This window comes from Echinops telfairi, unplaced genomic scaffold (genome assembly GCF_000313985.2).
Source record: "Echinops telfairi isolate 266 unplaced genomic scaffold, ASM31398v2 ScPeMD7_7412;HRSCAF=8450, whole genome shotgun sequence".
Taxonomy (NCBI): domain Eukaryota; kingdom Metazoa; phylum Chordata; class Mammalia; order Afrosoricida; family Tenrecidae; genus Echinops; species Echinops telfairi.
The window spans coordinates 17,490,391-17,513,722 of NW_022111312.1; the positions used below are offsets into that span (position 1 = coordinate 17,490,391).

Here is a 23,332-nt window from a genome sequence, read left to right on the forward strand (position 1 = left end):
CGTGCGCCGCCATCAGTTCCTTGGACCTGGAGCGCCCGGGCGACGGCCAATGCCAGCCCATCGAGATCCCGATGTGCCGGGATATCGGCTACAACATGACCCGCATGCCCAACCTAATGGGGCACGAGAACCAGCGCGAGGCGGCCATCCAGCTGCACGAGTTCGCGCCGCTGGTGGAGTACGGCTGCCACCGGCACCTGCGCTTCTTCCTGTGCTCGCTGTACGCGCCCATGTGCACGGAGCAGGTTTCCACCCCCATCCCCGCCTGCAGGGTCATGTGCGAGCAGGCCCGGCTCAAGTGCTCCCCGATCATGGAACAGTTCAACTTCAAGTGGCCCGACTCGCTGGACTGCTTCAAGCTCCCCAACAAGAACGACCCCAACTACCTGTGCATGGAGGCACCCAACAACGGCTCGGAGGAGCCCACGCGCGGCTCCGGCCTCTTCCCGCCGCTCTTCCGGCCCCAGCGGCCGCCCGGCTCGCAAGAGCTGCAGCTCAAGGACGGGGCCCCAGCGCGCGGCGGCTGCGGCAACCGGGGCAAGTTCCACCACGTGGAGAAGAGCGCTTCGTGCGCGCCTCTCTGCACGCCCGGCGTGGATGTGTACTGGAGCCGCGGGGACAAGCGCTTCGCCGTGGTCTGGCTGGCCGTGTGGTCCGTGCTCTGCTTCTTCTCTAGCGCCTTCACGGTGCTCACCTTCCTCATCGACCCCCACCGCTTCAGGTACCCCGAGCGCCCCATCATCTTCCTCTCCATGTGCTACTGCGTCTACTCTGTGGGCTACATCATCCGCCTGTTCGCGGGCGCCGAGAGCATCGCCTGCGACCGGGACAGCGGGCAGCTCTATGTCATACAGGAGGGCCTGGAGAGCACCGGGTGCACGCTGGTCTTCCTGGTGCTGTACTACTTCGGCATGGCCAGCTCGCTCTGGTGGGTCATCCTCACACTCACCTGGTTCCTGGCGGCCGGCAAGAAGTGGGGCCACGAGGCAATCGAGGCCAACAGCAGCTACTTCCACCTGGCCGCCTGGGCCGTGCCCGCCGTGAAGACCATCCTGATCCTGGTGATGCGCAGGGTGGCGGGCGACGAGCTGACTGGCGTATGCTACGTGGGCGGCATGGACACCTCGGCGCTGACGGGCTTCGTGCTGGTCCCGCTGGCCTGCTACCTGGTCATCGGCACCTCCTTCATCCTGTCGGGCTTCGTGGCGCTCTTCCACATCCGAAGGGTGATGAAGTCAGGCGGGGAGGACACGGACAAACTGGAGCGGCTCATGGTGCGCATTGGCGCCTTCTCCGTCCTCTACACGGTACCTGCCACTTGCGTCATCGCCTGCTACCTGTATGAACGCCTCAACATGGACTCCTGGAAGGAGCTGGCCACGCAGCACGCGTGCAGAGTCAACAACCAGACCAAGAGCGCGGACTGCCTGATGGCCGCCTCAATCCCCGCCGTGGAGGTCTTCATGGTGAAGGTCTTCATGCTGCTGGTGGTGGGTATCACCAGCGGCATGTGGGTCTGGACCGGCAAGACGCTGCAGTCCTGGCAGAACGTGTGCAGGCCCCGGCTCACCAAGGGCCGCCCCAAGACCGCCAGCTCCCTCGCCGCCAGTGGGATTTACAGGAAGGCCCAGCACCCCCCAAAGACCCACCATGGCAAATATGAGGTGCCAGCGCTGCCGCCGCCCACCTGTGTGTAAGCAGGCAGACACAGAGGGCATGCGGGCTCTGGGAGTTTGCTTTCTTGGCGCCTGTGGTGGCCGCTTGGCGTCTGGGCGACCTAGCGTAGCAGGCTCGTTTGGTTTCGTGTTTTTGGTTTTGTTTGTTGTTTTTGTTTTACTTGGGGGGCAGTTCCCTTTTTTAATAAAAGTAAGAGAGAAAAATAAAAAGTTTGTACCCTGAAATTCAGGATACTGTGATACACTGAAAAGGAAATATCTATATATATATGTAAAATGTATTGACTTAAAGGGGGTTGGGTTTTGCTTCCCACAGCCCCATCCCCCCCAACCCCCCAGTGGAGGATATCTTGCCATTTCAGTGCTCTCTGCAGTCACTAATTTGTGGTCCACTAGTTGACTGGGCCCTCCTAATAAATTGGCTGTTTAACCCCTTCCCTAAACACTGGTCTGGGCACAGAGGGGGATTTCCTGTCCATTTACAAATGAGAGCAGTTAAAAGCCCTCCACTGGGTTTCCCCGGGAACTCTGCGCCCTGTTTAGCAAATGAGCCATCCGCCTCCTCCCACCCCACCCCCCATCAAAAAAAAAAAAGCATTTGAAAAGGCTGCTACCGGGAAGGCAACGTCTGTGCACACCCAGAGACTGGGACACTTTGGAAGTGACAGAAAGGAGAAGTCAGGCTCCAGCCTTCAAACTTGGTCTTTCTTCCCCCCAAAAGCAACATCCCGCCAAACCACACATTTGGCGAATCCAAAGATGTGCAATACGCCGCCCCTCCCCCTTCTCTCCGTGAAAGCAACAGGAGACACAAGTCGCCGCCACAGAAAGAGGCAACCAGGGAGCCTGCAAACAATGGACCGAGAGGGGCCCAGCCCTCTGGACTCGTCAGGGCTACACTCTGGGACTTTTAAAGGAAACCAAGCCAGTGTCAGGCCCTCTGGGACTGGTGTGTGGGGAGCGTGGAGAGAAGGGGAGGCAGCCAGAAGGAGAAGGATCATTCGAAAGCACCCCCAGGGGCTGGTTTATTCCCGCTCTTGTTAAGGAGTGACTTAAGCTTCCAGCCTTTGCCCGGTGTAGTCTGCCGGCTCAGGAAAGGCTGCCCCCCCCCCTCGTGGGTATCTGTCATATATGCTATTTTTCATGCGTCCTTATTTTATTAAAAATAAAATATGTTCTTTAGTTTTGCTGCTAGTGCCAGTGTGTTGTGGCGCTTCCCTTCCTGTGGTGCTGGAGAGAAGGAAGGAGCACTTGGTCCCACTGTTGGCTCTCCTAGCCAGTGGGGACGGGACACACTCCTCCTCCTCTCCCCTAGGTAGATTCTGTACCGAGAGGGATCGCTCAGGGACCTCATGCCTGGGATGGGTCAACTAGACAAGTAGGAGCCGCACATGAAGGCCTGGTTCTATACAGAACTCTCCAAGGAGCCCCTCTCTCCCCTCCTAGCTGTGGTGCTCAGAGGCTTGCCTCTAAAAGCTCACTGCCATCGAGTCCACGCCGATGCATAGCGACCCTATAGGACATGGTAGAACTACCCCTGTGGGTCTCTGAGACCGTCACTCTTTCCTGGAGTAGAAAGCCACGTCTCTGTCCTTTGGAGCGGCTGATGGATTCGAACTGCTGACCTTGTGATTAGCAGCCCAACATGGAATCCACCTCAAACTAACTGCCTCTAATGTCTTTGGTGAGTCCCTGGGTGGTTATAAGGAAAGGTCTGAGGGTGGAGTCCACCCAGAGGTGCCCAGGAAGAAAGGCCTGGAAGTCTGCATGGCCCCTGCTCCCACCCACCAAAGTCAACCCCTGGAAAGAAACGCTGCAGAGTGCAGTTGGGAGCAGAGAGCACTGTAAGCTGAGGCAAGACTCGGCGGCAATGAGTGTTCCGAGCCTCTGAAGAGTGGAACCAGTGTTGAATTTCAGAAAGATGTGCTGGGGTGCCCGTCTACTTGGACTGGCTTCCATTCAGTGGTCCAGGGTGGGCAGCCTTGTAGCCACTGCAGGACTGTCTGCACTGTGAACAGAGCTCAGCATAAAATGTGTCTATCGGTCCTCAGGAGAAAGTCAGACACAACGTATCCGCCGGCCCTGAGGGAATCATGGGTCACCACCTTCCCTGCCTCTGCTCTGTGCCAACCACCAGTGTTTACAACTCCAAATTCCTTCTCCATCCCTGGGGGTTTCCATGGCTATGCATCTTTATGGGAAGGGAAGGCCTTGTCCTCCAGTTCCAAACTGCTGATCTTGCAATTAGCAGCCCGGTGCTGAACGAGCTGTGCCACCGAGGGAAACAAGCACTGAGGTATAGCTGACTGACTCGTGATGACCCTTGTGTTAGTTTCAGAGTGAAGCTGCTGAGCAGGGTTCTCCTGATCCCCATCCTTACAAAGAAACCCTGGTGACTCAGTGATGAAGTGCTCAGCGGAAGGTGAAGGGTTGGAGCCCCCAACCGAATGAGGCAGTCTGTAACCTTGCATAAAGGTGACAGTCTCGAAGCCCATGGGTGGCCCTGCCCTGTCCTAAGGGTTGGCATCGCCTGGATGGCAATGGGTTTGGCAGTGGTTGTTGTTTAATCTTTATGGAAGCAGTTCGCCAGGCCTTTCTTTCATCATACCACTGGGATTTGAACTGCCATCACGTAGAGCAGTCGGCAAGCTGGGTGTCTGTGATGAGGTGCCACAGGCCCAGGGCCACCAGCTTTGAATGGAACTTGGCTTCAGAGCTGAGGACCAGATTGTAGAGCCCTGCTGCCTTCCACGGGGTCTTGGTGACATCTGCTCCGACCGGAACAAGCACCTCAGAAGGAACCCGGAGCAGGTGTCCAGCACTTGATGAGGATGCCCTGGTGGGGCAACAGTAAAGCGCCCGGTTCCGGGAGCGAAGTGGCAGTCGGCTTCCTTATGAACTTCCGGCCTCTGACACCCGAGGGGGCAGCTCTCTGTCCTTGGCTCAGCCTTGGTTGGGGTGGACCCGCTGTGGGTTCGATTTAGGCAAAGGCACGGAGGCGGTGGCAGGGCCGGCCTGTTCTCAGTGATGATTTTCAGGAGTTCAGCCTGCGTGGCCTCGGGCCACCCACCTGATCACACCCCCGGCTGGTCAAAGGCAGCCGTGGGGTGAAAGCCAGATGGGAGTGGGTCCCACGGGCGTGGGTATCCATGGTGCAGAGATGAAGGTGAGGAACGAGGTCTGCCTAGGTGCTTGGCATCAAATCCAGAATCGTCCTCACTACAAGCTAAAGAGCAGCCTCTCTCCCCTCCCCCCACTCTAAGGAAGGCCAGGTGTGTGTGCGTGTGCACATATGTGTGTATGTGTGCGTGCGTGCGTGTGTTCATTGGAACATGCCTCTGACAGGACCCGGAAGGTCCCTGCAGCGATCCCCATTCATCAGTGTATGCAGCCACCACTCCCATGGCTGGGCCGAGAACTGTGGCCACAGAGAAGCACGTCCCACACTGGGCACTGAAGCCTCTGGTGGTGGTGTTAATGTTGTTGATGGAATCCTGACTGAGCTCCCACCAGACCCTCAGTGACCCCGGGGACAAGTGTCCCAGGCGGGGTCACGTGGGTGGGCAGTTGGGAGCTGATAAGGTATCTCTGTCTGTCTATCTGTCTGAGCTGGCCTGATCCCTCGCTCATACATACATGAGTGGAAGCTGGAGAGTTGGCTGTTGGCACCTGCGGCTGCTCCCGGGACCCCTTGGCTCCACGCAGGGCCTCCAGGGGAATCGCTGATTCCCTAGAAATAATAGAGACCTCTTGGCATCCATGCCCACAGACCTCTGTCCTCATGTGATTGGCCACCTGGCCATTTCAGACCCCATGCACACCAGAGCGGGACTGTGGGTGACACACAGGAGGCACCCCTGTCATCAGTCTTGGGAGAAGTGCACAGAGAATACGGTGTGAGGACTGAGTTCACACCTGGCCAGTGCCACCCGGGTGCCTCTGAGCCTCAGGGCTGCACAGAGTAGCGCTGCCACCACTGGAGAGTCTCATCAGCCCCTCCCAGGGGACAGAGAGGTCAGGTCAACTGCCCAGGGTCTGTGGGTAAGGCCTGTCTGGTGAGCAGCTGTGGGATTAGCAAGCAGGCTCACAGTTGTCTTTAGGAACGATAGACTGGGGTCTGGCTCATAGCAACAGCACATACAGCGTTTCCATGTATGTCACGGAAGTAAACACACAGGCTAAAAACACGCACCACGCATAGGAGGCTGGCGTGTGAGCACCATGTGACACGAGTGTACTCTATGTAACCAGCCAGGACAGCAGGAGGAAAGGAACGCTGCCCGGCCCCACGCCATCCTCACAGCCATGGGCGCGTCTGCGTCGCCCCCCGTGGCCGTGTTTCCATCCCGACCCGCCCTGCACCCGACCTGACGGCCTTCTCCAGCAACTGGTCCTTGCTGAGGACTAGCCCAGAGTAATGGCACTGAAGCCTTGGCTGCCTTCGCTTCTAAGGAGCGTTCTGGGCATCTTGGCTCTGAGGCCGGATCCCTTGTTTCTCCTGGCAGCCCCACAGTAGAGTCAATGTCCTTTGGCAGGTGCTCCTGCTGCCACTGTCCACTGGGCCTTCCAACAAACCCCATAGGACAGATGAGTCTGATAAGGGACTTGACCAGGGTCCTACAGGTGACCAGCAGGTCTCCTACCTGTGTGGCCTCTGAGGGGTTTGGGGTGATTCCAGCTCCCGGGGGCTCCACACATACAGAGGTTTTGTCCTGTGCTCCCCAGGGGTTTTGTCCTCTGTGTTCATAATAGCAGATCTCCAGGCCATTCTTCCTCGATGCTAAGGGCTTTATGAGGGTCACGTCATTTCCTCCCCAAGGTCATCACGCCTTCGCTCCAGGAGAAAGAGCTCAGGACCACGGGTACCACTTGGTCTGAGCAGGATCGAGAGGTGGCTTGGCTGCCGTCAGTCTGGCCAGTGGTGCAGTGGACATAGCGGGGGATCAGGAGGGCAGGGCCAGTAGGAGCCAGCCTGGTTCTATGAGTAGGAACAAGGGAGGGGGGCCAGGGGTCACCCCAGGTTTCCAACTAGAGTGTGCAGTGAGATGAACCAAGGAACAAGAGAAGAGAGGGCTATATGTGGTGGAGGGCTGCAGGGGTGAGGTGAACAGGTGACATGAAACAGACGGCCAGGCAGAGAGGGTCAGTCTGGGAACTTGTGTGGGACTGGACCACAGGTGCAGGGGGCGGGGTGGGGTGGGGACCAGGAGAGGCCCGGGGCAGGAGGCTAGGCCCCTTAGCATAACCTGGCAGCAGGGGCATTGAAGGATGGTGTGCAAATGCCTCATTCAAAATCAGACATAAGTGATCCAGCCAGGCAGGGGAGGTGAGCGAAGAGGGGAGTAGACAGGAGGGGGGATGGGTCTCCTTCTCATTCCCCCATCCCCATCCCCAGGCTTCAACTGTCAGCCTAGGCCTTTCCCTTAACCCTTAGACCCCCAGAGCAGTGCTGAGATCGGCTCCTCAGGCTGATTTTCTTTCATGCTGCACTGGCACCTCAGCAGTTTAGTTCTCTGCTGCCCACTCAAAGGTTGGCAGTTCTAACCCAGCACCCGTCCACAGGAGACAAGACCCTTCGATCTGCCCCTGAGAAGATTAGAACCAGACCCCAAGCCCACCATTCACAGCGACCCTGGAGGACAGAGTAGGGCTGCCCCCAGAAGGCTTCCCAGGCTGAAAGTCTTCCTGGTGACAGACCCCATCATCATTCTGCAGCCTAGAGGTCTGCTCCCCAAAAGTCCCACTCGAAAACCCCAGGAGCCGTTCTCTGTCACGTGCACAGTCACCACCAGAAGGTGGAATCAAGTCCACAGCAACTTAGTATTATTATTATTATTTTGGAGGTTGTTGCTTTTTAAATAAAGAGATTTTTTAAACTCATTTATTCCTCCAGGCAGTGCTATGAAATAGGTTATGAGGTTGAGTAAAATACCATGTGCAAATCCTTGTCTGTGGCACACAGCAAGCTCTCCATACATCTGAGCGATGGCTGTGTTCACGGAGCCGCGGCCGCACAGCGATTAGAGCTCGCCACGGCTAACCGCAAGGCCAGTGCTTGGGCCCCACCAACCTCTTGGTGGGAGAAAGGCCTCTGGGGGCAGCTCCGCTTTGTCCCACAGGGTCGCCTCCGTGGAAGAGGGTCTTCTGTTTGGTCTGGTTATTTGCAGAGGCTTCAAACAGTTCAGGGGACAATGGCATCACCTTTTAAAAAACAGTTTAAAAATTATTTCATTTCCTATAATTCACACACCATTCAATTTAATTCCCATCATAATAAGAAGGCTTGTGCAGTCATCACCACAGTCAGTGTTAAAATACGTTCTTCTTGCACGCTGTCGTTAGATCCTCCCCCACACCGTCAGCCTCCCCTGCTGTGCCCTAGACAGGTATTAGTCCAGTCAATGTCTCTATAGATCTGCCTCTCCTGGACTTCCTATACAGAAAATCAGACAGTCACCAACAGGAACGAATCAAAACAGAAAAACCCTGATCGAGGCAGAAGCAGAAAATAAGAAAAACTGGCACAACTTTAGAATGGCTCAAAAGGAAGATGAAACAATAAGGTGTCCCATTTCATCCTAACCGCATCTGCCAGCACTGACTTTACGATGCTTTCAGTCTGATAACAAGGCTGCGCGCACCCCTCCCCGTGGTCAAAGGGGATCACTGGAGGCTCAGTCCAGGCGTGACCTCTACAAATGGAAGTTGGGCTTCCACTGTCATCCATCACCTTCTGCAAACTGGGGGCTCAGAATTTGTTAGAACACCGTTCCCTCCCTCATTATTATTTACAGCCCTTGGATCACACAAACTGGTGTGCTTCTTCCATGTAGACTTAGTTTGTGTCTTGCTTAGATGGCTGCTTATTTGAAGACAAGCCTTTAAGACCCCAGGGCTATTCTTTCTGATAGCTAGGGCCAGGCACCATCTAGTTTCTTCACCACATTTTGCTGTTGCACCCATATCGTCAGCGATCCCTTCATGAGGGCGAGCAGCAAGCAGGGCCGTGCCTTAAGAACTGGTTGTTCTTAGATTGGGGATAGAGTTAAGTTCGAGCCCAAATCCATTCATGTATCTGTGGTCTTTATATGTCTCTGGTTCCATTTAGAGGCATCATCATTTTATGATAGAGAACATCATCAATCATCCCCCTGGGGCATAAGGTAATTCTATTGGGAGTGCCATTAATTTAGCCAGTGGTACAGAATTTAAACCCCGGCTGAGAGAGGGAAATTATACGTGTATAGGCCGGGTTTCCAGGCCTCAGGACATGGATTGTTGACTTGTACAGATTAAATGCTCAGTGACTGGACACTCTTTCGGTGAACGAGGGCGTTCAGTTCTAGGGCGAACCTTTCCATCACACTCATTCACAGAGGCAGAACTATGTCTGCCACCGTTCCGTTTGTCCGCACTTTGTGAGGTCCCCAATCTGTGTTAGAAAGGGCGTTTGTTGCCAAGCCAGCACAGAACTCAAGGGCTCAGCTGCTAACCCCAAAGGTCTGTGGTTGGAACCTAGAGCTGCTCCCAGGGGGAAAGACCTGGCAATGGGCTTCCAGGGAGGTGTGCAGCCGAGGAAGCCCTCTGGGGCAGCCTTCTGCAGGGTTTCTGTGATTCAGAAGCGGCCAGAGGGCAGTGGGTTTTTACTGTCAACTCTGCCCAAGACCGTGAAGCCTGGCAAGCTCATGAGTGAGTCGAGCCTTAAAGAGAACCGAGTGTTGCTTTATGGGGGTGTTTGTTTCCTTATGGAAACCTTTTCCCGGCACCCAGTTCAGGTCCTGGAGAATGCCCAGTGATGCTTTCAGTATTGCTGGGCAGCCCCTCAGTGGCCCCCAAGGGGGCCAGGAGTTTCCAGCTTCCTGTCTGGATGCCCTCATGTCCGAGCGACTCCCCAGGATCTTGGGGACCCCCAGGCCGACCGTGTAGGCAGAGTGGGGTGTGAAGGGTGAGGGGACAGCCAAGCTGGAGATGAGGAGGAGCCAGCCTGAAACACAACCTGCTGAGAATAGCCCCAGCCCAGCCTCCACCTCACCAGGAGCCAGGGTTGTGAGGCCCACAGGTCGCCCACGGAACAATCGGCGTGCGTCCAGGGTTAATACAAACCCCGACTCCCTCTCTTCTGTGTGGTGCCAGGCGTCTAGCCTGGGGTGGGCTTCTGTCGATGTGAAAAGGTTCAGGGCCACCACCGCAACCTTCAGCTCCTTCCCACCGAAGGCTGGAGACCCCTGGCTTGCAGGGGCTCTGAACTGATGGGCTCGGTGCAGCAGGTCAGGGAGAGTGAGAGGAAGACCCCAGATGGGGTGACATAGCAGTTGCAACCGCAGGCTCCCATACAGCAGCAGTGGGAGCACCTGCAGGCCGGGCAGGGCCTCGAAGGCCCCAGCGTCTTACCGGGGGTCGCTGTGAGCCAGCACTTAGGCCCGAAGGGCTGTGCAGCATGCTCTCAGGTGGTCTTGGATGGCGGGTGGTCTTGGCAACAGATGTCCTCAAAGGGGGACTTTTGAGACATTTTAGGGAATATTTGCACTTAAAACACATGCACACCGAGCAGCAGCAAACGCGAAGAACATGCCCTAGCCAGGCCCTTAAGTATTTGGGGCAGACTACAAAGTCTTCAGCCCCTGACAGATGATGAATCAGGGCCGCTTGGGGAGCTGGGTGGCAGGCGCTGGAGGTGGGAGTGAGCCTTTGATCAGGGTGCCTCAGCTCAGCAATGAGACTCTCCTCCCCGGGGGGCACACAGCACCTGCCTGCACCTCCCGCCCCTTCCCACCAGCGGCCTCACTGCCCTCCTCCTCGTGAAAGACTGGCTTTTCCGGGCTTTGAGTCCCGAGGTGCATCCACCTGCAAAGTGCTTCCCGTCCAGGCTCTCCCCTGAAGCTGTGTCTCTGAACTCCTCTCCAAGCCACCTGGGCCCAGCCCAGAGGGCAGACAGGGGTGGGGGTGAAATGCAAGCTGCTTAACCTGCTGCCATCCGGCTGACCCCACCTCTAGGGCAGGGCACAAGCCCCCCTCACACAAACCCCGACAGGAAGGCTGTGTGCCCCTCTGAGAGCAGACTGCCTCATCTTTCTCCCACAGAGCGACTGTGGGTTTGAACCCACCAACCTAGGGCTTAGCTGCTCCACCGCATAGCCCTCTGTGCCGCCAGAGCATCTTAGAACCCATCCCAGTGGTAGACACCTTGTTGCTGCCCCCGGCAGCTGACATCAGTAGGCTTGTTCTGTAGTTGTTCTTTTTTCTCCCTCCCCAGCAAACCCCTTTGGTGGAGGGGTTTTGGAGGGGCACTATGCTCCCAGGGGGTTCGGGGCTGAAATCTTGATGAACGCAGGCACACAGCCAGGCCTTTCTTCATGGGTTCCCTGGGTGGGTGGGACTGAACAGCCTTTGGGTTAGTGGCCCGCCATGCCACGCACGCAGTGGTGGCGCTCCCTAGGGGGGGCTCTCCCCGTGGTGGGTGTAGATTCTGACTCGGAGACGCCCCCCACTCGCCCACCAAGCTGGACAGCCCCACTGCCTGTGTGGGAGCATGCACACCCATCTGGTGAGCTCCCTCTTGGGACAGAGGGCCAGGATGCACCTGCTGAGGGAGGAGGCGGCTCGAGGGGTGATCCTGCTTCCTGAAAAAACGCAGGTGATGTCAGGGAACCTGCCCTTTCGGGGTGTGGGAGTCACATGTGGAGCTGCGGCAGCCCTTGTGTGACCTTGAGGGCCTAGGCGGGCCCGCCATCCTGGCCAACCTGGGCGGGTGGTGGGAGAGCGGGCCTCCTAATGACTTCATTAAGCACCTCGCTGCACCTCCAGGCTTCTTGTTCTGCAAGGTAATTACCTGTCTGTTCCCTGAGAATCAGAAGGTGGGGTGTCTGTGACTCATCGCAAAGCAGATCTGATCAAGTCACCAGCCCACAGCCTCCCAAGCCTGAAAGTGCTTAACAATCACCTGAGGGCGGGGGCAGGGGGGGCACTCCCTAGATCCTGCCAGGGGAGGCTACTTCGAGGAGCAGAACCAGCCCACCACCAACCCGCTCTGTGAACCCAGCCCGGCACCCACGTCTGTGCCCTCCCCACTCGGGGCTGTTTCTCCTTGAGCCTAAGAGCAATCTGCACTTTGATTTCCTTTTTCCAGTGAACTCCTTAGACATGCCTTCCTGTGTTGAAATCTGCCTGACTATAGTGAGTTCTCTGTGACCTCCTCCCTCACCACTCCGAATTCATCCAGCCCACTGCCCTCCAGGCTGCTCTGATTCCTGGGAACACTCCCCAGGGTCCCGGGGTCCCGAGGCAGAGCCTCCGGACAGACTCAGCTTTTCCCCCTGAGGTGGCTGACAGGCTCAGGCCCCTGATGTCTGGTCAACAGTCTGTGCCCACCTGGAAGCAACACCAGGGTTCCTTCCCAAAATCCAAACCCACTGCCATCCCGTGCTGCCTCGTGGCCTGGCAGGACAGGGTGGAACTGCCCCTGTGGGTTTCCAAGGCTGTGAATCTTTTTATTTATTTAATAGTTTTATTGGCATCTACTTTACATATCACACTATTTAATCATTCACTCATATGAAGAAGAGTTGTCCAGTCAGCACCACAATCCGTTTTAGAACATTTTCTTCCCATACTCATCGTCATTAGCGCCCCATTTCCCCCCACCCCCAGCCTCCCCTGCCATGCCCCCAATTATCAATCCAGTTTAAGTGTCTCTATAGATCCACCTGTCCTGGGTTTCATAGACAGAAAATCATACCAGACACAAACAGGAGGTAAACAGAAATCCACAACAGTGACTAGACAAAGCATAGGAAATTCTCAATCAGTGGGGAAGCAGAAAATACTAAAATCTGAAGCGACTTTAACATGGGTCAAAAGGGAGATGATAAGGTGTTATCAGCCATAATCAATTTTGCAAGGCGCTCTGTCTGGTAGCAAGGCTGTTCACATCCCCGGACTATGGTCAGAGGGGATTCGCTAGAGACTTGAGGCATGTGGGGACCCTTCAAAATGGATTTGGGGCTTCCTTTGTCTCTGTGAGAGCGCCAATCTTTGTGTAAGCAGCAGACCTCATCTCTGTACTGAGGAACAGCTGGTGGGTTAGAACCATTGACCTGTCAGCAGCCCAGCGCTTACCAGACAGCGCCAACAGGGTGCCTTAAAAAAGGCTCCAACTCCCTGCACTGGGGTTGACCGGGCTTACAGTGACCCTGTAGGACAGAGGAGAGCTGCCCCTGCAGGTTTGCAGGCCTGTGAACTGTTACCCGAGTAGAGACCCTCACTTGTCTCTGGCTGGGGGTTTGAACGGCTGACCTTGGGGTAAACAGCCCAACGTGTCACCACCATGCCACAGCGACTGCTTACCACGGCTCCCTGCATTTGCCCCAAACAAACCCATGCGGTTGTTACCACGAAATCCCCTTCTACCAGGGGCTTCTACAAGTTCCTGGAAAAGCCTGTCATCTTGTTATCCTGTTTTCCCATGAGCTTTGGGAAGCATCCACGAACGTATCTGCCGCTAGGACTATGTCTGCCCTGGGTCTTCCTGGATCCCCAGATGTGTGGCCCCCACAACTTCGCCCTCCACCAGATGGGCTGACACCGTGGCTGCAATCGCCGGCTCAAACCTGGTGGTGAGGATGAGGTGGCGCCGGACTGGGCAGGGTCCCTGCTGTGGCACTGTGGTCCTTGTGAGTGGGCACCCAGCACCTAGCACCAACAGCACCAGCACCAACTCCAGTGTGTGCTGCAAAGAACAGCTCACGGTGACCCCATGGGTTACCGCGCAAACCTGTGAGCCCTGGGGTGCTCTGTGGCAGAGCCCATGGGAAGGCCCCGCACCAGGTCCTTCTTCCTCGCCGCCCACTGGGTTCAGGCTGCCAGCCTTGAGGGGAGCTGGTGGGTGCACACCATTCACCCCACAGGGGGGCTTGCATCTATGAAATCCCCCACCTCGGGGTCACTTCTGACTCTGTGCAGAGACCCAATGGGAACGAGCAGAGCCGGCCCCCAGGGCTTCCACGGCTGTCCGTCTGTGGAAGCAGGCTGCCTGGCAACCACCGCCCTTTCAGTTAGCAGCCGATGCGGTGTCAGTCTGAGCAGCCTCGAGAGAAAATTCATAAACGCGCATATGTGTATAAGAAAGAGGTTTATCTACAAGAGCAGTTGAATATTGAGAAAACAGCCCAGTCCAGATCAAGTCCCCAAGTCTGATATTAGCCCGTAGGTCAGACACCAATTTCTAAAGTCCTCTTCACACTCATGAAATACATGCAATGATGCCAAATGCAGGAAGATCACAGGCCAGTGGGTTGGAGGTCTTGTGGATCCAGTGGCAGTGGAAGCATCTCAGCGCTGGCAGGGGTCTCTATGTGGCTTTCCCAGGTCCAGGGTTCTGGCTGCATCAGGGTAGGTCCATGTGGCTTCTCCTCAGGGATGTCTTGCAGGGAGTCAGCCTTGTCAGTAGAGAGTCTCCAAGGGAGTGATCAGAGAGAGAAGTGTCTCCCTCCTCCAAGGAGGAAATACAGGAATTCCCAGAATCCTCAGGAGAAGGCCATGCCCACACAGAGGCCTCATTGGTTATATCTCGATTGACAGGCTAGACTCCACCCCTTCACTCATCATCATCTCAAATTGACACCAGATGATGTAACTACCACAGATGCTTCACACACAGTGCCGCACCAAAACAGACCCCTGAATAAAAACCACACGAACCCACTGCCATCAAGTGGATTCCGACTCATGGTGACCCTACAGGACAGGGTAGAACTGCCACTGTGGGTTTCTGAGACTGTAACTCTTTACAGGAATAGGAAGCCTCATCTTTCTCCCCAGGAGGTGCTGGTGGGTTCGAACCACTGAGCCTACGGTTAGCATAGCAGCCAAGTGTGTAACCCACTGTGCCACCAGGGCTCCTGGCTTTATTCTAGAACAGAATGGCACTCTTGTTTTTAGGTCAGATGAACCTGAGAGGGGGCTCCGGTGTTGAGAACTAGGCTCTCAGGCTATGAACTCTCACAGGCTACGAACCCTGCCATCCCACCCATCAGATCAAGTCTGCAGTGGGCAGGGTTTGAGTGCATGTCAGGCCAGCGTCTCTTGCCTGCGGGCACACCCCAGCACAGACTCTGAGGGAGTCATGAGGGTAAGCATGAGGGGCGTGGTCCTTCATGTGGGGAGGTGGCCACACCACTTTAGGAAACCGGCTGACACACAGGAGGACCGGAAGGCGCCCTCTCCTGGTTGTGTGCTTGCCCCGTCACGGTGTTAAAGGCCCTGGCCATCACTCCTGTTGCTCTATGAACCACCTGGCTGGCTGGGTGAAGCAGACTGCAAAGATGATTCTGTAAATGTTTGGCACTGTGATGATTGATCTTTCTCCTATGCCCTCCACTTGGAACGTCACTGTATCTTATGCAGATAGATGCTGTACAGAGAGATGAGATAGGTATGTGGGTGGTGGGTGGCTGACTGGCTGCTTGGGTGGGTGGATAAATGAATTGATGGAGGTATAGGCTGATGGGTGAATAGATAGATAACTATAATGCTATAAAAAATGCAATGGGGAGCTGCCTACTGTATTCTAGATTCCAAACCAAACCCACTACAGTTGAGTCGATTCCAAGTCATCGAGTGACCCTAGGTGGTGTTCCTAGGATGCATCTCTATGGGAGTAGAGAGCCATCGTTCTCCTGAAGACTGGCCCATCGGTCACACTGCTGCCCTGGCGGCCAGCAGCCGGCATGTTAGGCGCTGCACCACCAGGGCTCCTGTTCTAAATCAGGGGCCACAGACCCAAACATCTGCAGACCCCAGGAAAGCCTTGAGTGGAGCTGGAAGGGTGAGAAGGCGGAGGAGGACTGGGCAGGACCGTGGGGGCCCATGCCCCGCAGCCCCCTTCCTGAGATAGCTGGAGGAGGGGACTGCTGTCTAGTACTGCTCCATAGCTGAGAACTCCCATGTTGTTCCTCCAGGAACCCGCTGCTTTGTCCATGACCCCTGGTGAGTCCACAAGGACATGACTAGGTTGTCTCTGGCTGATATGGTGATGCCTGCAGAGGGAGGGGGTGGGGGTGGGGGGCTGCTATAGGATCCTTTTCCTCTTTTAACTTCACTCATGTTTTGAATCCTGACTGAACTAGGTGATTATCTTTTTTAATATTTAGCTTTGTAGCATCTCTATTTATTCACCTACCCACCCACACATCCACCATCCCTCCCTCCATCCATCCACCCACACACCCACACACCCATCCATCCATCTACACACCCATCCACCCACCCATCCATCCATCCACACACCCACCACCCACCTTACCAAACTCTTGGTGCTCATTGGTCTAGACTAGGGTTGGCAAACCAGATCGAGAGCCATATGCGGCTCTCAATGCATGCACATGGCTCTAAAATACCATGGACAATGAAAATAAAACTACCGTAGGTGTATCTAAAAGATATTATTCAGATCATGGTGATTTCACTTGTTTGTACATAGACATTGTGGCTCTCAAATAATTTTAAGTCGTCACGAGGGACAGGATGGGTTCTTTCATCTCAGAAGAGTGCCAACCCTTGTTCTAGGCCCTTCTATGGTTCTGGCTTTGTCTGTGTGTCTTCGTAAAGGGCTCCGTGAGCTGTAGACCCTCCCCATGGGGCTCAGGGGCTCCCCAACATGGCAACCCTCAGGGCAATTGAACTTTCCCCACTCCCACCCCGAGGGAGTGCTGGAAGAGGTTGGCCTGTGTGGGACCCCTTCTACCATGTCCTGACCAACAAAGCAGCCACAGAGACACACACCCCCCCCAGATTCCAGGAGAGGGTGGAGCAGTGGTCTTTACCATGCCCTACCCCGCCCCCAGAGTGCAGCCTCCTCTCCCCTCCCCCCACCAGCACCTCTTCTTTTGTTCCCTCTCCCAGGGTTGCAGGTGGAACAATTTTCTTTCTCCGTCCTGTGGTGAGAGGTTCAAACCCAGCAGTAGCTCTGTGAGAGAGAGACAGGCCCCAGCTCCCACAGAGATGAGCACCTCAGAAGCCCAGCCACAGGGCTGCTCCCCTCTGTCCTTGGCGTTGCCTCTGTGTGTCCGAATCTGCTCCCCGACACTGGGTGAGTCAGAATGGTAACATCCCTGAAAACAGGCACAACGTAAGCACCCACCCTTTCAACCGTGTGTCCCCAAATCCAGCATTTTATCTCCCCAGAGTGTCAGCCACCACCAGCTTCCTTCGATCCTGCCCAAAGCGCCCCAACTGTCCCTTAACTCAGACCCTCTGCCCCTGCTTCTGGCCCTGGGCTGCGGAGCTCTGACGTCCACCCCACACCCCTTCTGAGGGGCGGTCTCTGGGCAAGGAGCTGAACTGCAGGTTCCTGTAAGGTGACTTCCTGCTGTGGCGGCTGCCAGGTCCTGGACAGTGGGCAGGGCTCATCCTGTCCTGGCCTCTCCAGCACCTTCCAGCTTCCCTCACAAGCACGATCCCTCTCTGTGGGCTAAGCTGCAGAACAGCCCGGAAATGGGTGCACTTTGGAGTCGCTGGGAGTCTCAGAGCTGAGATTCACACACACACACACATATTCTCTCTCTCTCTCTCTCTCTCTCTCCCTGGCTTCCTGTTTCAGAGGGCACAGGGTTTAAAGGATCTCATAAAAGGGGGCTTGGGGGCCCTCAGCTTGAAACGGCTCTGGCAGGGCCACGCTGGATGAGTTCAGTGTAAAGGAATTAGAAACATAAGGATTAAATTTCCTTGCAGATACACATAGGTTATAAATTAGAGGGGGGTGGGGGGTGGGGTTCATGTCAAAACACGCTTTGGCGTTTAGCCAGCACAGAAAACATCTGAAAAATGGTTTCGAGAGGGTGGGCGTGCTCCTGTCCCGTCTGACTTTATTTCTCAACCCACGGGATGGGGGAGGGGGGAGGGGCGCGTCTGTCGGCAGCCTTTCCAAGCTGGCCAGTTCTTCCCTGGCTCCGACCCTGGGTGGGACACTGGACACTCTCGGCCCCCCATCCTGTGTAGGTTTTCACGGCTGGCCATTTCAAAGCAAGGGCCCTGGCTTTCATTGAGCCCCGTCTGTTTCTTATTTAGATTAGAGGGGCCGGAAGCACTGAGCTCATTAAAGGCGGTGGGACCTGCCTCCCCTTCACCTGTTTGGGGAGATTTATGCTGAGGGAGTGCCCCGCCCCCCCCCCTGGCCTGGAGGAAGCCCACCCTCCCTCAGCTGGCACAGCCACAGAGAGCCAGAAACCACAGGCCCGGTGATATCAAAGCCGGGATGTGGGGATTTTTTTCGGTGAACACAATACTACCAGGGAAATAGATCACGATCTTTGCACAACCATAAACACGAATCCCTTTCTCCGGTGATGGTTTTCATTCACCATGAGTAAACAAATAAATAAATAAACTTGAAGCGCTCTGCCACACCCCCCGGTTATCCAGAGGGGACGTTCCCACACTGTCCCAAATGGATTTTACGGAAACGGGTGTGAACGCACACACCCACTGGTCACCGTCTCTGTAAGCCTCCCCTCTCCCACCCCCCGGCAGCACTCAGGGAAGTTTAAGAATAAAACAAAGTGGGGCCCCCGCAGACTCTGACAGCTTGCTCCATCCAGTACTCTCCTTTTCCAGAGTCCCCCCAACCTAGCTTTTAAAACCTTTGTTTTTAGTGTGAATGAAGGGGTGGGGGGGTACGGGACCAGGGGTACATTCCAGAGCATCGTGCTTGTACCCAACCCTGTAAGCAACGCACCAACCTCCCCGTGGCTCAACCCATCCCAGCCCCAACGTGGCCTGGGCCCCTTCTCTGTCTTTTAGGGCATGATCTGCCCCTTCACCCAAGTTCACACCTGCCTGCCCTCTGGCCTACTGCCTCCTTGCCCCGCCCGCCTGTTCCTGCCCCTGGGCACCGTAAAGAGCCACTGTTGAGGGCCCAGATGGTCTCCTGGTACACCGGCCTTGCCCGAGAGTGAAACCAGACCCCAGCGACCCAACCAGAGAGGCGGACTTGCCTTCTTAAGACATGGAATGGAATAGTCCCGACTCTTGGAATGTTCTCTGAGCACCCCCGCCCGGCTCAGGAGGCAGGAAAGACTGGTCAGCCCGCTGGCTGCTGCGGGAAAACAGCACCGACCTGTCCACCCATCCACCTGCCAGCCCACCTTGAGGGGCAGTCCTCCCACCCCTGGAATTGCTCCCTGGCGCAAGCTCTCAGAGCCACTCCGGAAGGCGGCGTGGGGCACAGACGACTAGTGGGCTGAGTTCCGGAGGGCCAGGGGCATCAGGCTGGGAATACTAAGAAGGCCGAGGGCCCAGGGCCCACCTGCTCCACATCGCCAGCTCTACTGGTGGACGTTGGGGAGGGCGCCGTCAGTCAGCATCACCCCTCCCCACCACTCCTTCCAGGCTCAGGCCCACCCTCCACCCTGCTCTGTGCCCCAGAGGCCAGCCCTGCCCTCAGCCCTGCAGGCTGCTGCTTTCTGTTCAGGTCTCATCGGCATATGACCCACACATCATACAATTCAGTAGTTCTGTTCTAGTGAGAAGAGTTGTACCATCATCACCGCCGTTTTAGGACATTTTATTATTTCTGTGGCACAGCACGTAAGCACTCAGCTGCTGGCCCCAAAGCCAACCGTTCTTGGGAGAAAGAGGAGGTGGTCTGCCCCTGTCGACCGACAGCCTGGGAGACCCCCGGGGATACTTCTCCCCCCTCGTATGGGGTCCCCTGTGAGTCAGAACAACTCACGGCAGTGGGTCAGGTTTGGGCTCTTAGACCCCTGTGCAGTGACGCTGATGAGAGCCTGGGAATCAGTCTGCGTGTCCCTTCACTCGGGTGTGTGTGTCTGCGTGTGCGTGTGCGTGTGCGTGTGCGTGTGTGTAAAGGGAGAGGACATCTGCATGGTGCTGCCAGCTGGGCCCTGAGCCTGTCCTGCTGTACACAGTGGGCTCCAGTTAACATGCAACAGTGTATCAGTGTCGGTTCATTCCTCATGACAGCTGTGCCACTCTAATGCACACACACACATTCAGAGACATACACACACCACACACAGAGAGACACACACACAGACACACGGACACACACACACACACACACACAGCCACCCCAGCCCAGAAATGCCCCGTAGCATTCCCAGCCCTGCCATCTTTCCAGAAGCTGACGGACGTATCCTTCCCCTGTACTGGGTTCGAACTGCTGATCTTTCCATTGGCAGCAGGGTATTTTAACCTGGGCGCAGCCAGGCTCCCCGGCTCACATAGGAACCAGACCAAGTCGCTCCCGTCCTGTTGATTGGGATGTGCGGGTGTCCGAGACCGCCACATCACTTGTCACAAGGGAGCAGATCCCTGGGCTTTTCTCCGGAGGCTCAGCTGGTCAGCTGGGACCACCTGCCTTTCAGGTCGCAGCAGGCTGCTCTAACTACTGCACCACCAGGGCACCGGAATACTAAGTGTCGATCTGAGACATCGTAGGTGGTGAGGGTAGGGGCAGGTGAGAACTCTTTGTACTTCCTGGGCAGTTTTTCTATAAACCTGCTTTAACACACACACACACACACACACACACACACACCCCACCTGCCCATGTACATCAGCAGGGCTCCTCTGGGCTTGCAGGTAGGCGTTAGGTGATGGAGACCACTAGGCCTTTCTGCCGAGGCACCTTGGGTGGGCTCCCATTTGCACTCCTACAGGACTGTTATCAGGGATGGCATCAGGGTGCAGGTACGAGTGTTTAATCTGAATCAGACCAAGCACCCAGAGTAAGGCAGTGGGCACAGGAGCTGAGGAATGAAGTTCTAGAGAGAACAGGTAGTAGGTTGGAGAGAGAGAGAAGGGATCCCTGATCATGGTGATCTGGAAGCAGGTGAGGGACTGGAGGCTCTTGCTGGTGACGTTGAAGGCCTGCAGTCTTCGGCAGGGATTCTGACTCAGTGTAAAGAAGACCAACACCCTCACCACTGACCCAGTGGGTGCCATCATGGTCAACGGAGAAAAGACGGAGGGTGTCAAGGACTTTGTCTTGCTCGGACCCACGGTCAATGCTCATGGACGCCGCAGGCAGGAGATCAAATGACGCATTGCATTGGGTCAGGCTACCGCCCAAGGTCTCTTTAAAGCATTGAGAAGCAAGGAGGCTACTATGAGGACTAAGGTGTGCCTGACCCAAGCCATGGCATTTTCATTGGCCTCGTATGCATATGAAAGTTGGACACTGAACAAGGAGAATTGAAGAAAAATCAATACCTTTGAATTGTGGTGCTGGCGATAACTATTGAAAGCGCCGTGGACTGCTAGAAGAACAAACAAATCTGTCTGGGGACAAGTATGGCCAGAGCGCTCCTAGAGGCAAGGATGATGGGGCTTCATCTCACGTGCCTCGGGCAGATTGTCGGGAGAGGCCAGGTCTGGAGAAGGGCGTCATGCTTGGTAACAGTGGAGGGGCGGTGAACAAGGAGTCAGACCTTCTGTAAGATGGGTTGACAGTGTCTGCAGCGATGGGCTCAAACATAGGAACAATTGTACGGGCGGCCAGGACCAGGCAGTGCCTCATTCTGTTGTGCGTGGAGTGGGTATGCGTCGGCACGCACTGGACAGCATCGATTAGAACCGCCACGATGAGGAGACCAAGCTGCAGTGCCCTCCCTGCCTTTGCCCAGAGGTGAGACAGTGTCCTCTGGTTCTCGCTTGCCACAGGTGTCCACAGGCATCCACCCCTGTCCAGGTGTGTGCCCGAGCATGTGATCAAGAAGACACAGCTCCTTCCTCTCAGGCTCAGAGGGTCACAGAGGGCCACTGCCTGGTCCCTCTGAGGGTCCTCCTCCCTGGGAGACAGAGGGGTAACCTACCTGAATTCCGGTGGTTATCTCTTTGCCGTCCCCCCCTCCCCCCCCACACACACACCTGCCTCCTCCCCCACTCCATGTTCCAAAAAAGTTCCAAACTCACTTCTACCCGCTCGATATTGACTCAGGGCTGCCTTCCAAGACAGGGCAGAACTGCCCCCTCTGGTTTCTGAGACCGTGGCTCTCTATGGGAGTAGAATGCCTCGTCGTTCTCTGATGGAGCACATTGGTGGATTTGAACTGGAGCACATTGGTGGATTTGAACTGCTGCCCTTCAGCTAGCAGCCCAGCATGCAACCCACCGTGCCACTAGGGCTCCTCTTACTGGGATGCAGTCCATGTACTGTGGCCCTTCCCCATTCAGCATGGACACCCCAGTGGCCTCTGGTACCCTCAGCACAATCGATGCAGACCCTTCTCACTGCTCAGAGAAGAGACCCCCCAGTCCCTCAATCTCAGCACCTCCCTCCGCCCCCCACCCTGACCCAGGCCTTTCTTCTGAGATGTCTCTGGGTGCATTTGAAAGCCCAGGCTTTCTGACAGCAGCTGAGAGTGTTAGCCAGTTGTTTACCAGCCAACTCCCAGGAGGAGACTGAGGAGGTCCACTACAGTAAAGATTTAAACAACAACAAAACTCACTGTCATGGAGTCAATTGCCACCCAGACGGAGCCGATAGCAAGGAGTGGAAAGACCCTGGTGGGTCTCCAAAGCTATAAATCTCTACTGGAGTCGCAAGCCTTCTTTTTCTCCCTCAGAGCAGTGGGTGGGCTTGAACCGCTGACCTGGTGGTTAGACCATTGCATAGCCCATTTCACACCCAGGGCCCCTTAAAGATGAGGGTCTGGGAAGCGCTCCCTGGAGCAGTTCTCCTTTGTCCAACAGGGTCACTGAGTCGGAATTTACTCCAGAGTCTGCGATCTGCAAGGTCAGCATTCGAAACCACCGTCCGCTCCTCGTGAGAAAGACAGGGCTTTCCAGGCCCGTGAAGAGGCAGGGTCTGAGAAACTCACGGGCAGCTTGGTTTTCTGCTTTATGTAAGGAGCCTGGCACATATTTCTCCACCAGAATGGGAATGGGTGGGGGGGTTTGAACCCCCAACCTTTCTGTAGGAGCCATATGCTCAATCACTGCAGCCGCTCCCCACCTCCCCACCGGACTTCTACATAAAGAATAACTAAATAAAACCCACTGCCTTCCAGACTCCAACCCACAGTGACGCAGGAGAGAGCAGGACTGCCCCATCCAGCTTCCTAGATGGAAGCCGTATGGACGCCAGCTGTCGCATCTTTCTCCCCTTTGCAATCACCAACCACTTGGCTTGCAGCCCAGCGCCTTAATCACTGGCTACAGGACTATGCACGAGTGGGGCCCACAGAGGAGGACAGAGTGCTCCTCCTCTCACACCAGGGAAACGCAGGATCAGCCATGAGGTGAGAGGAAACCTAGGCTCAAAGAAACTCACGCCTGGTCGCAAGGGTTCTCCTGACCCTCTGTGAAATGGCGATCAAGACACTGTGTCCTATCTCCTCCTTAGCCATCCAAGGCCAGTCTACTCAAGCCAAGGCATCCGTGTGTCTGTCCACCTAGTGGAGACAGTGGAAACGATATGAAGACCTTACAACAAACCAAGCCAAACCCACTGTCAGCAGTCGGTTCCAAATTAGAGGACAGAGATGGGGTGAAACAGAAGCCATAAAAATGGGCTCAAACAACACAATGGTGGTGAGGATGGTGCAGAGGATGATGGTGAAGATGGTTCATGATGATGATGAGGGTGGTGAAGATGGTACAGAGGATGATGGTGAAGATGGTGCAGAGGATGATGGTGA

General features: G+C 55.8%; 2 protein-coding genes across 2 annotated transcripts in view; both read left to right on the forward strand.

Moving 5' to 3' along the window:
* PIWIL1 (piwi like RNA-mediated gene silencing 1) overlaps window positions 1-23,332 on the forward strand; it is a 235,586-nt gene that overhangs the window by 71,176 nt on the left and 141,078 nt on the right. The window lies entirely within an intron of this gene.
* FZD10 (frizzled class receptor 10) lies at window positions 8-2,863 on the forward strand. Its single transcript, XM_004709620.2, has one exon. It carries the CDS (start codon window positions 72-74, stop codon window positions 1,695-1,697), a length of 1,626 nt encoding a protein of 541 aa, XP_004709677.1. The 5' UTR covers window positions 8-71; the 3' UTR covers window positions 1,698-2,863.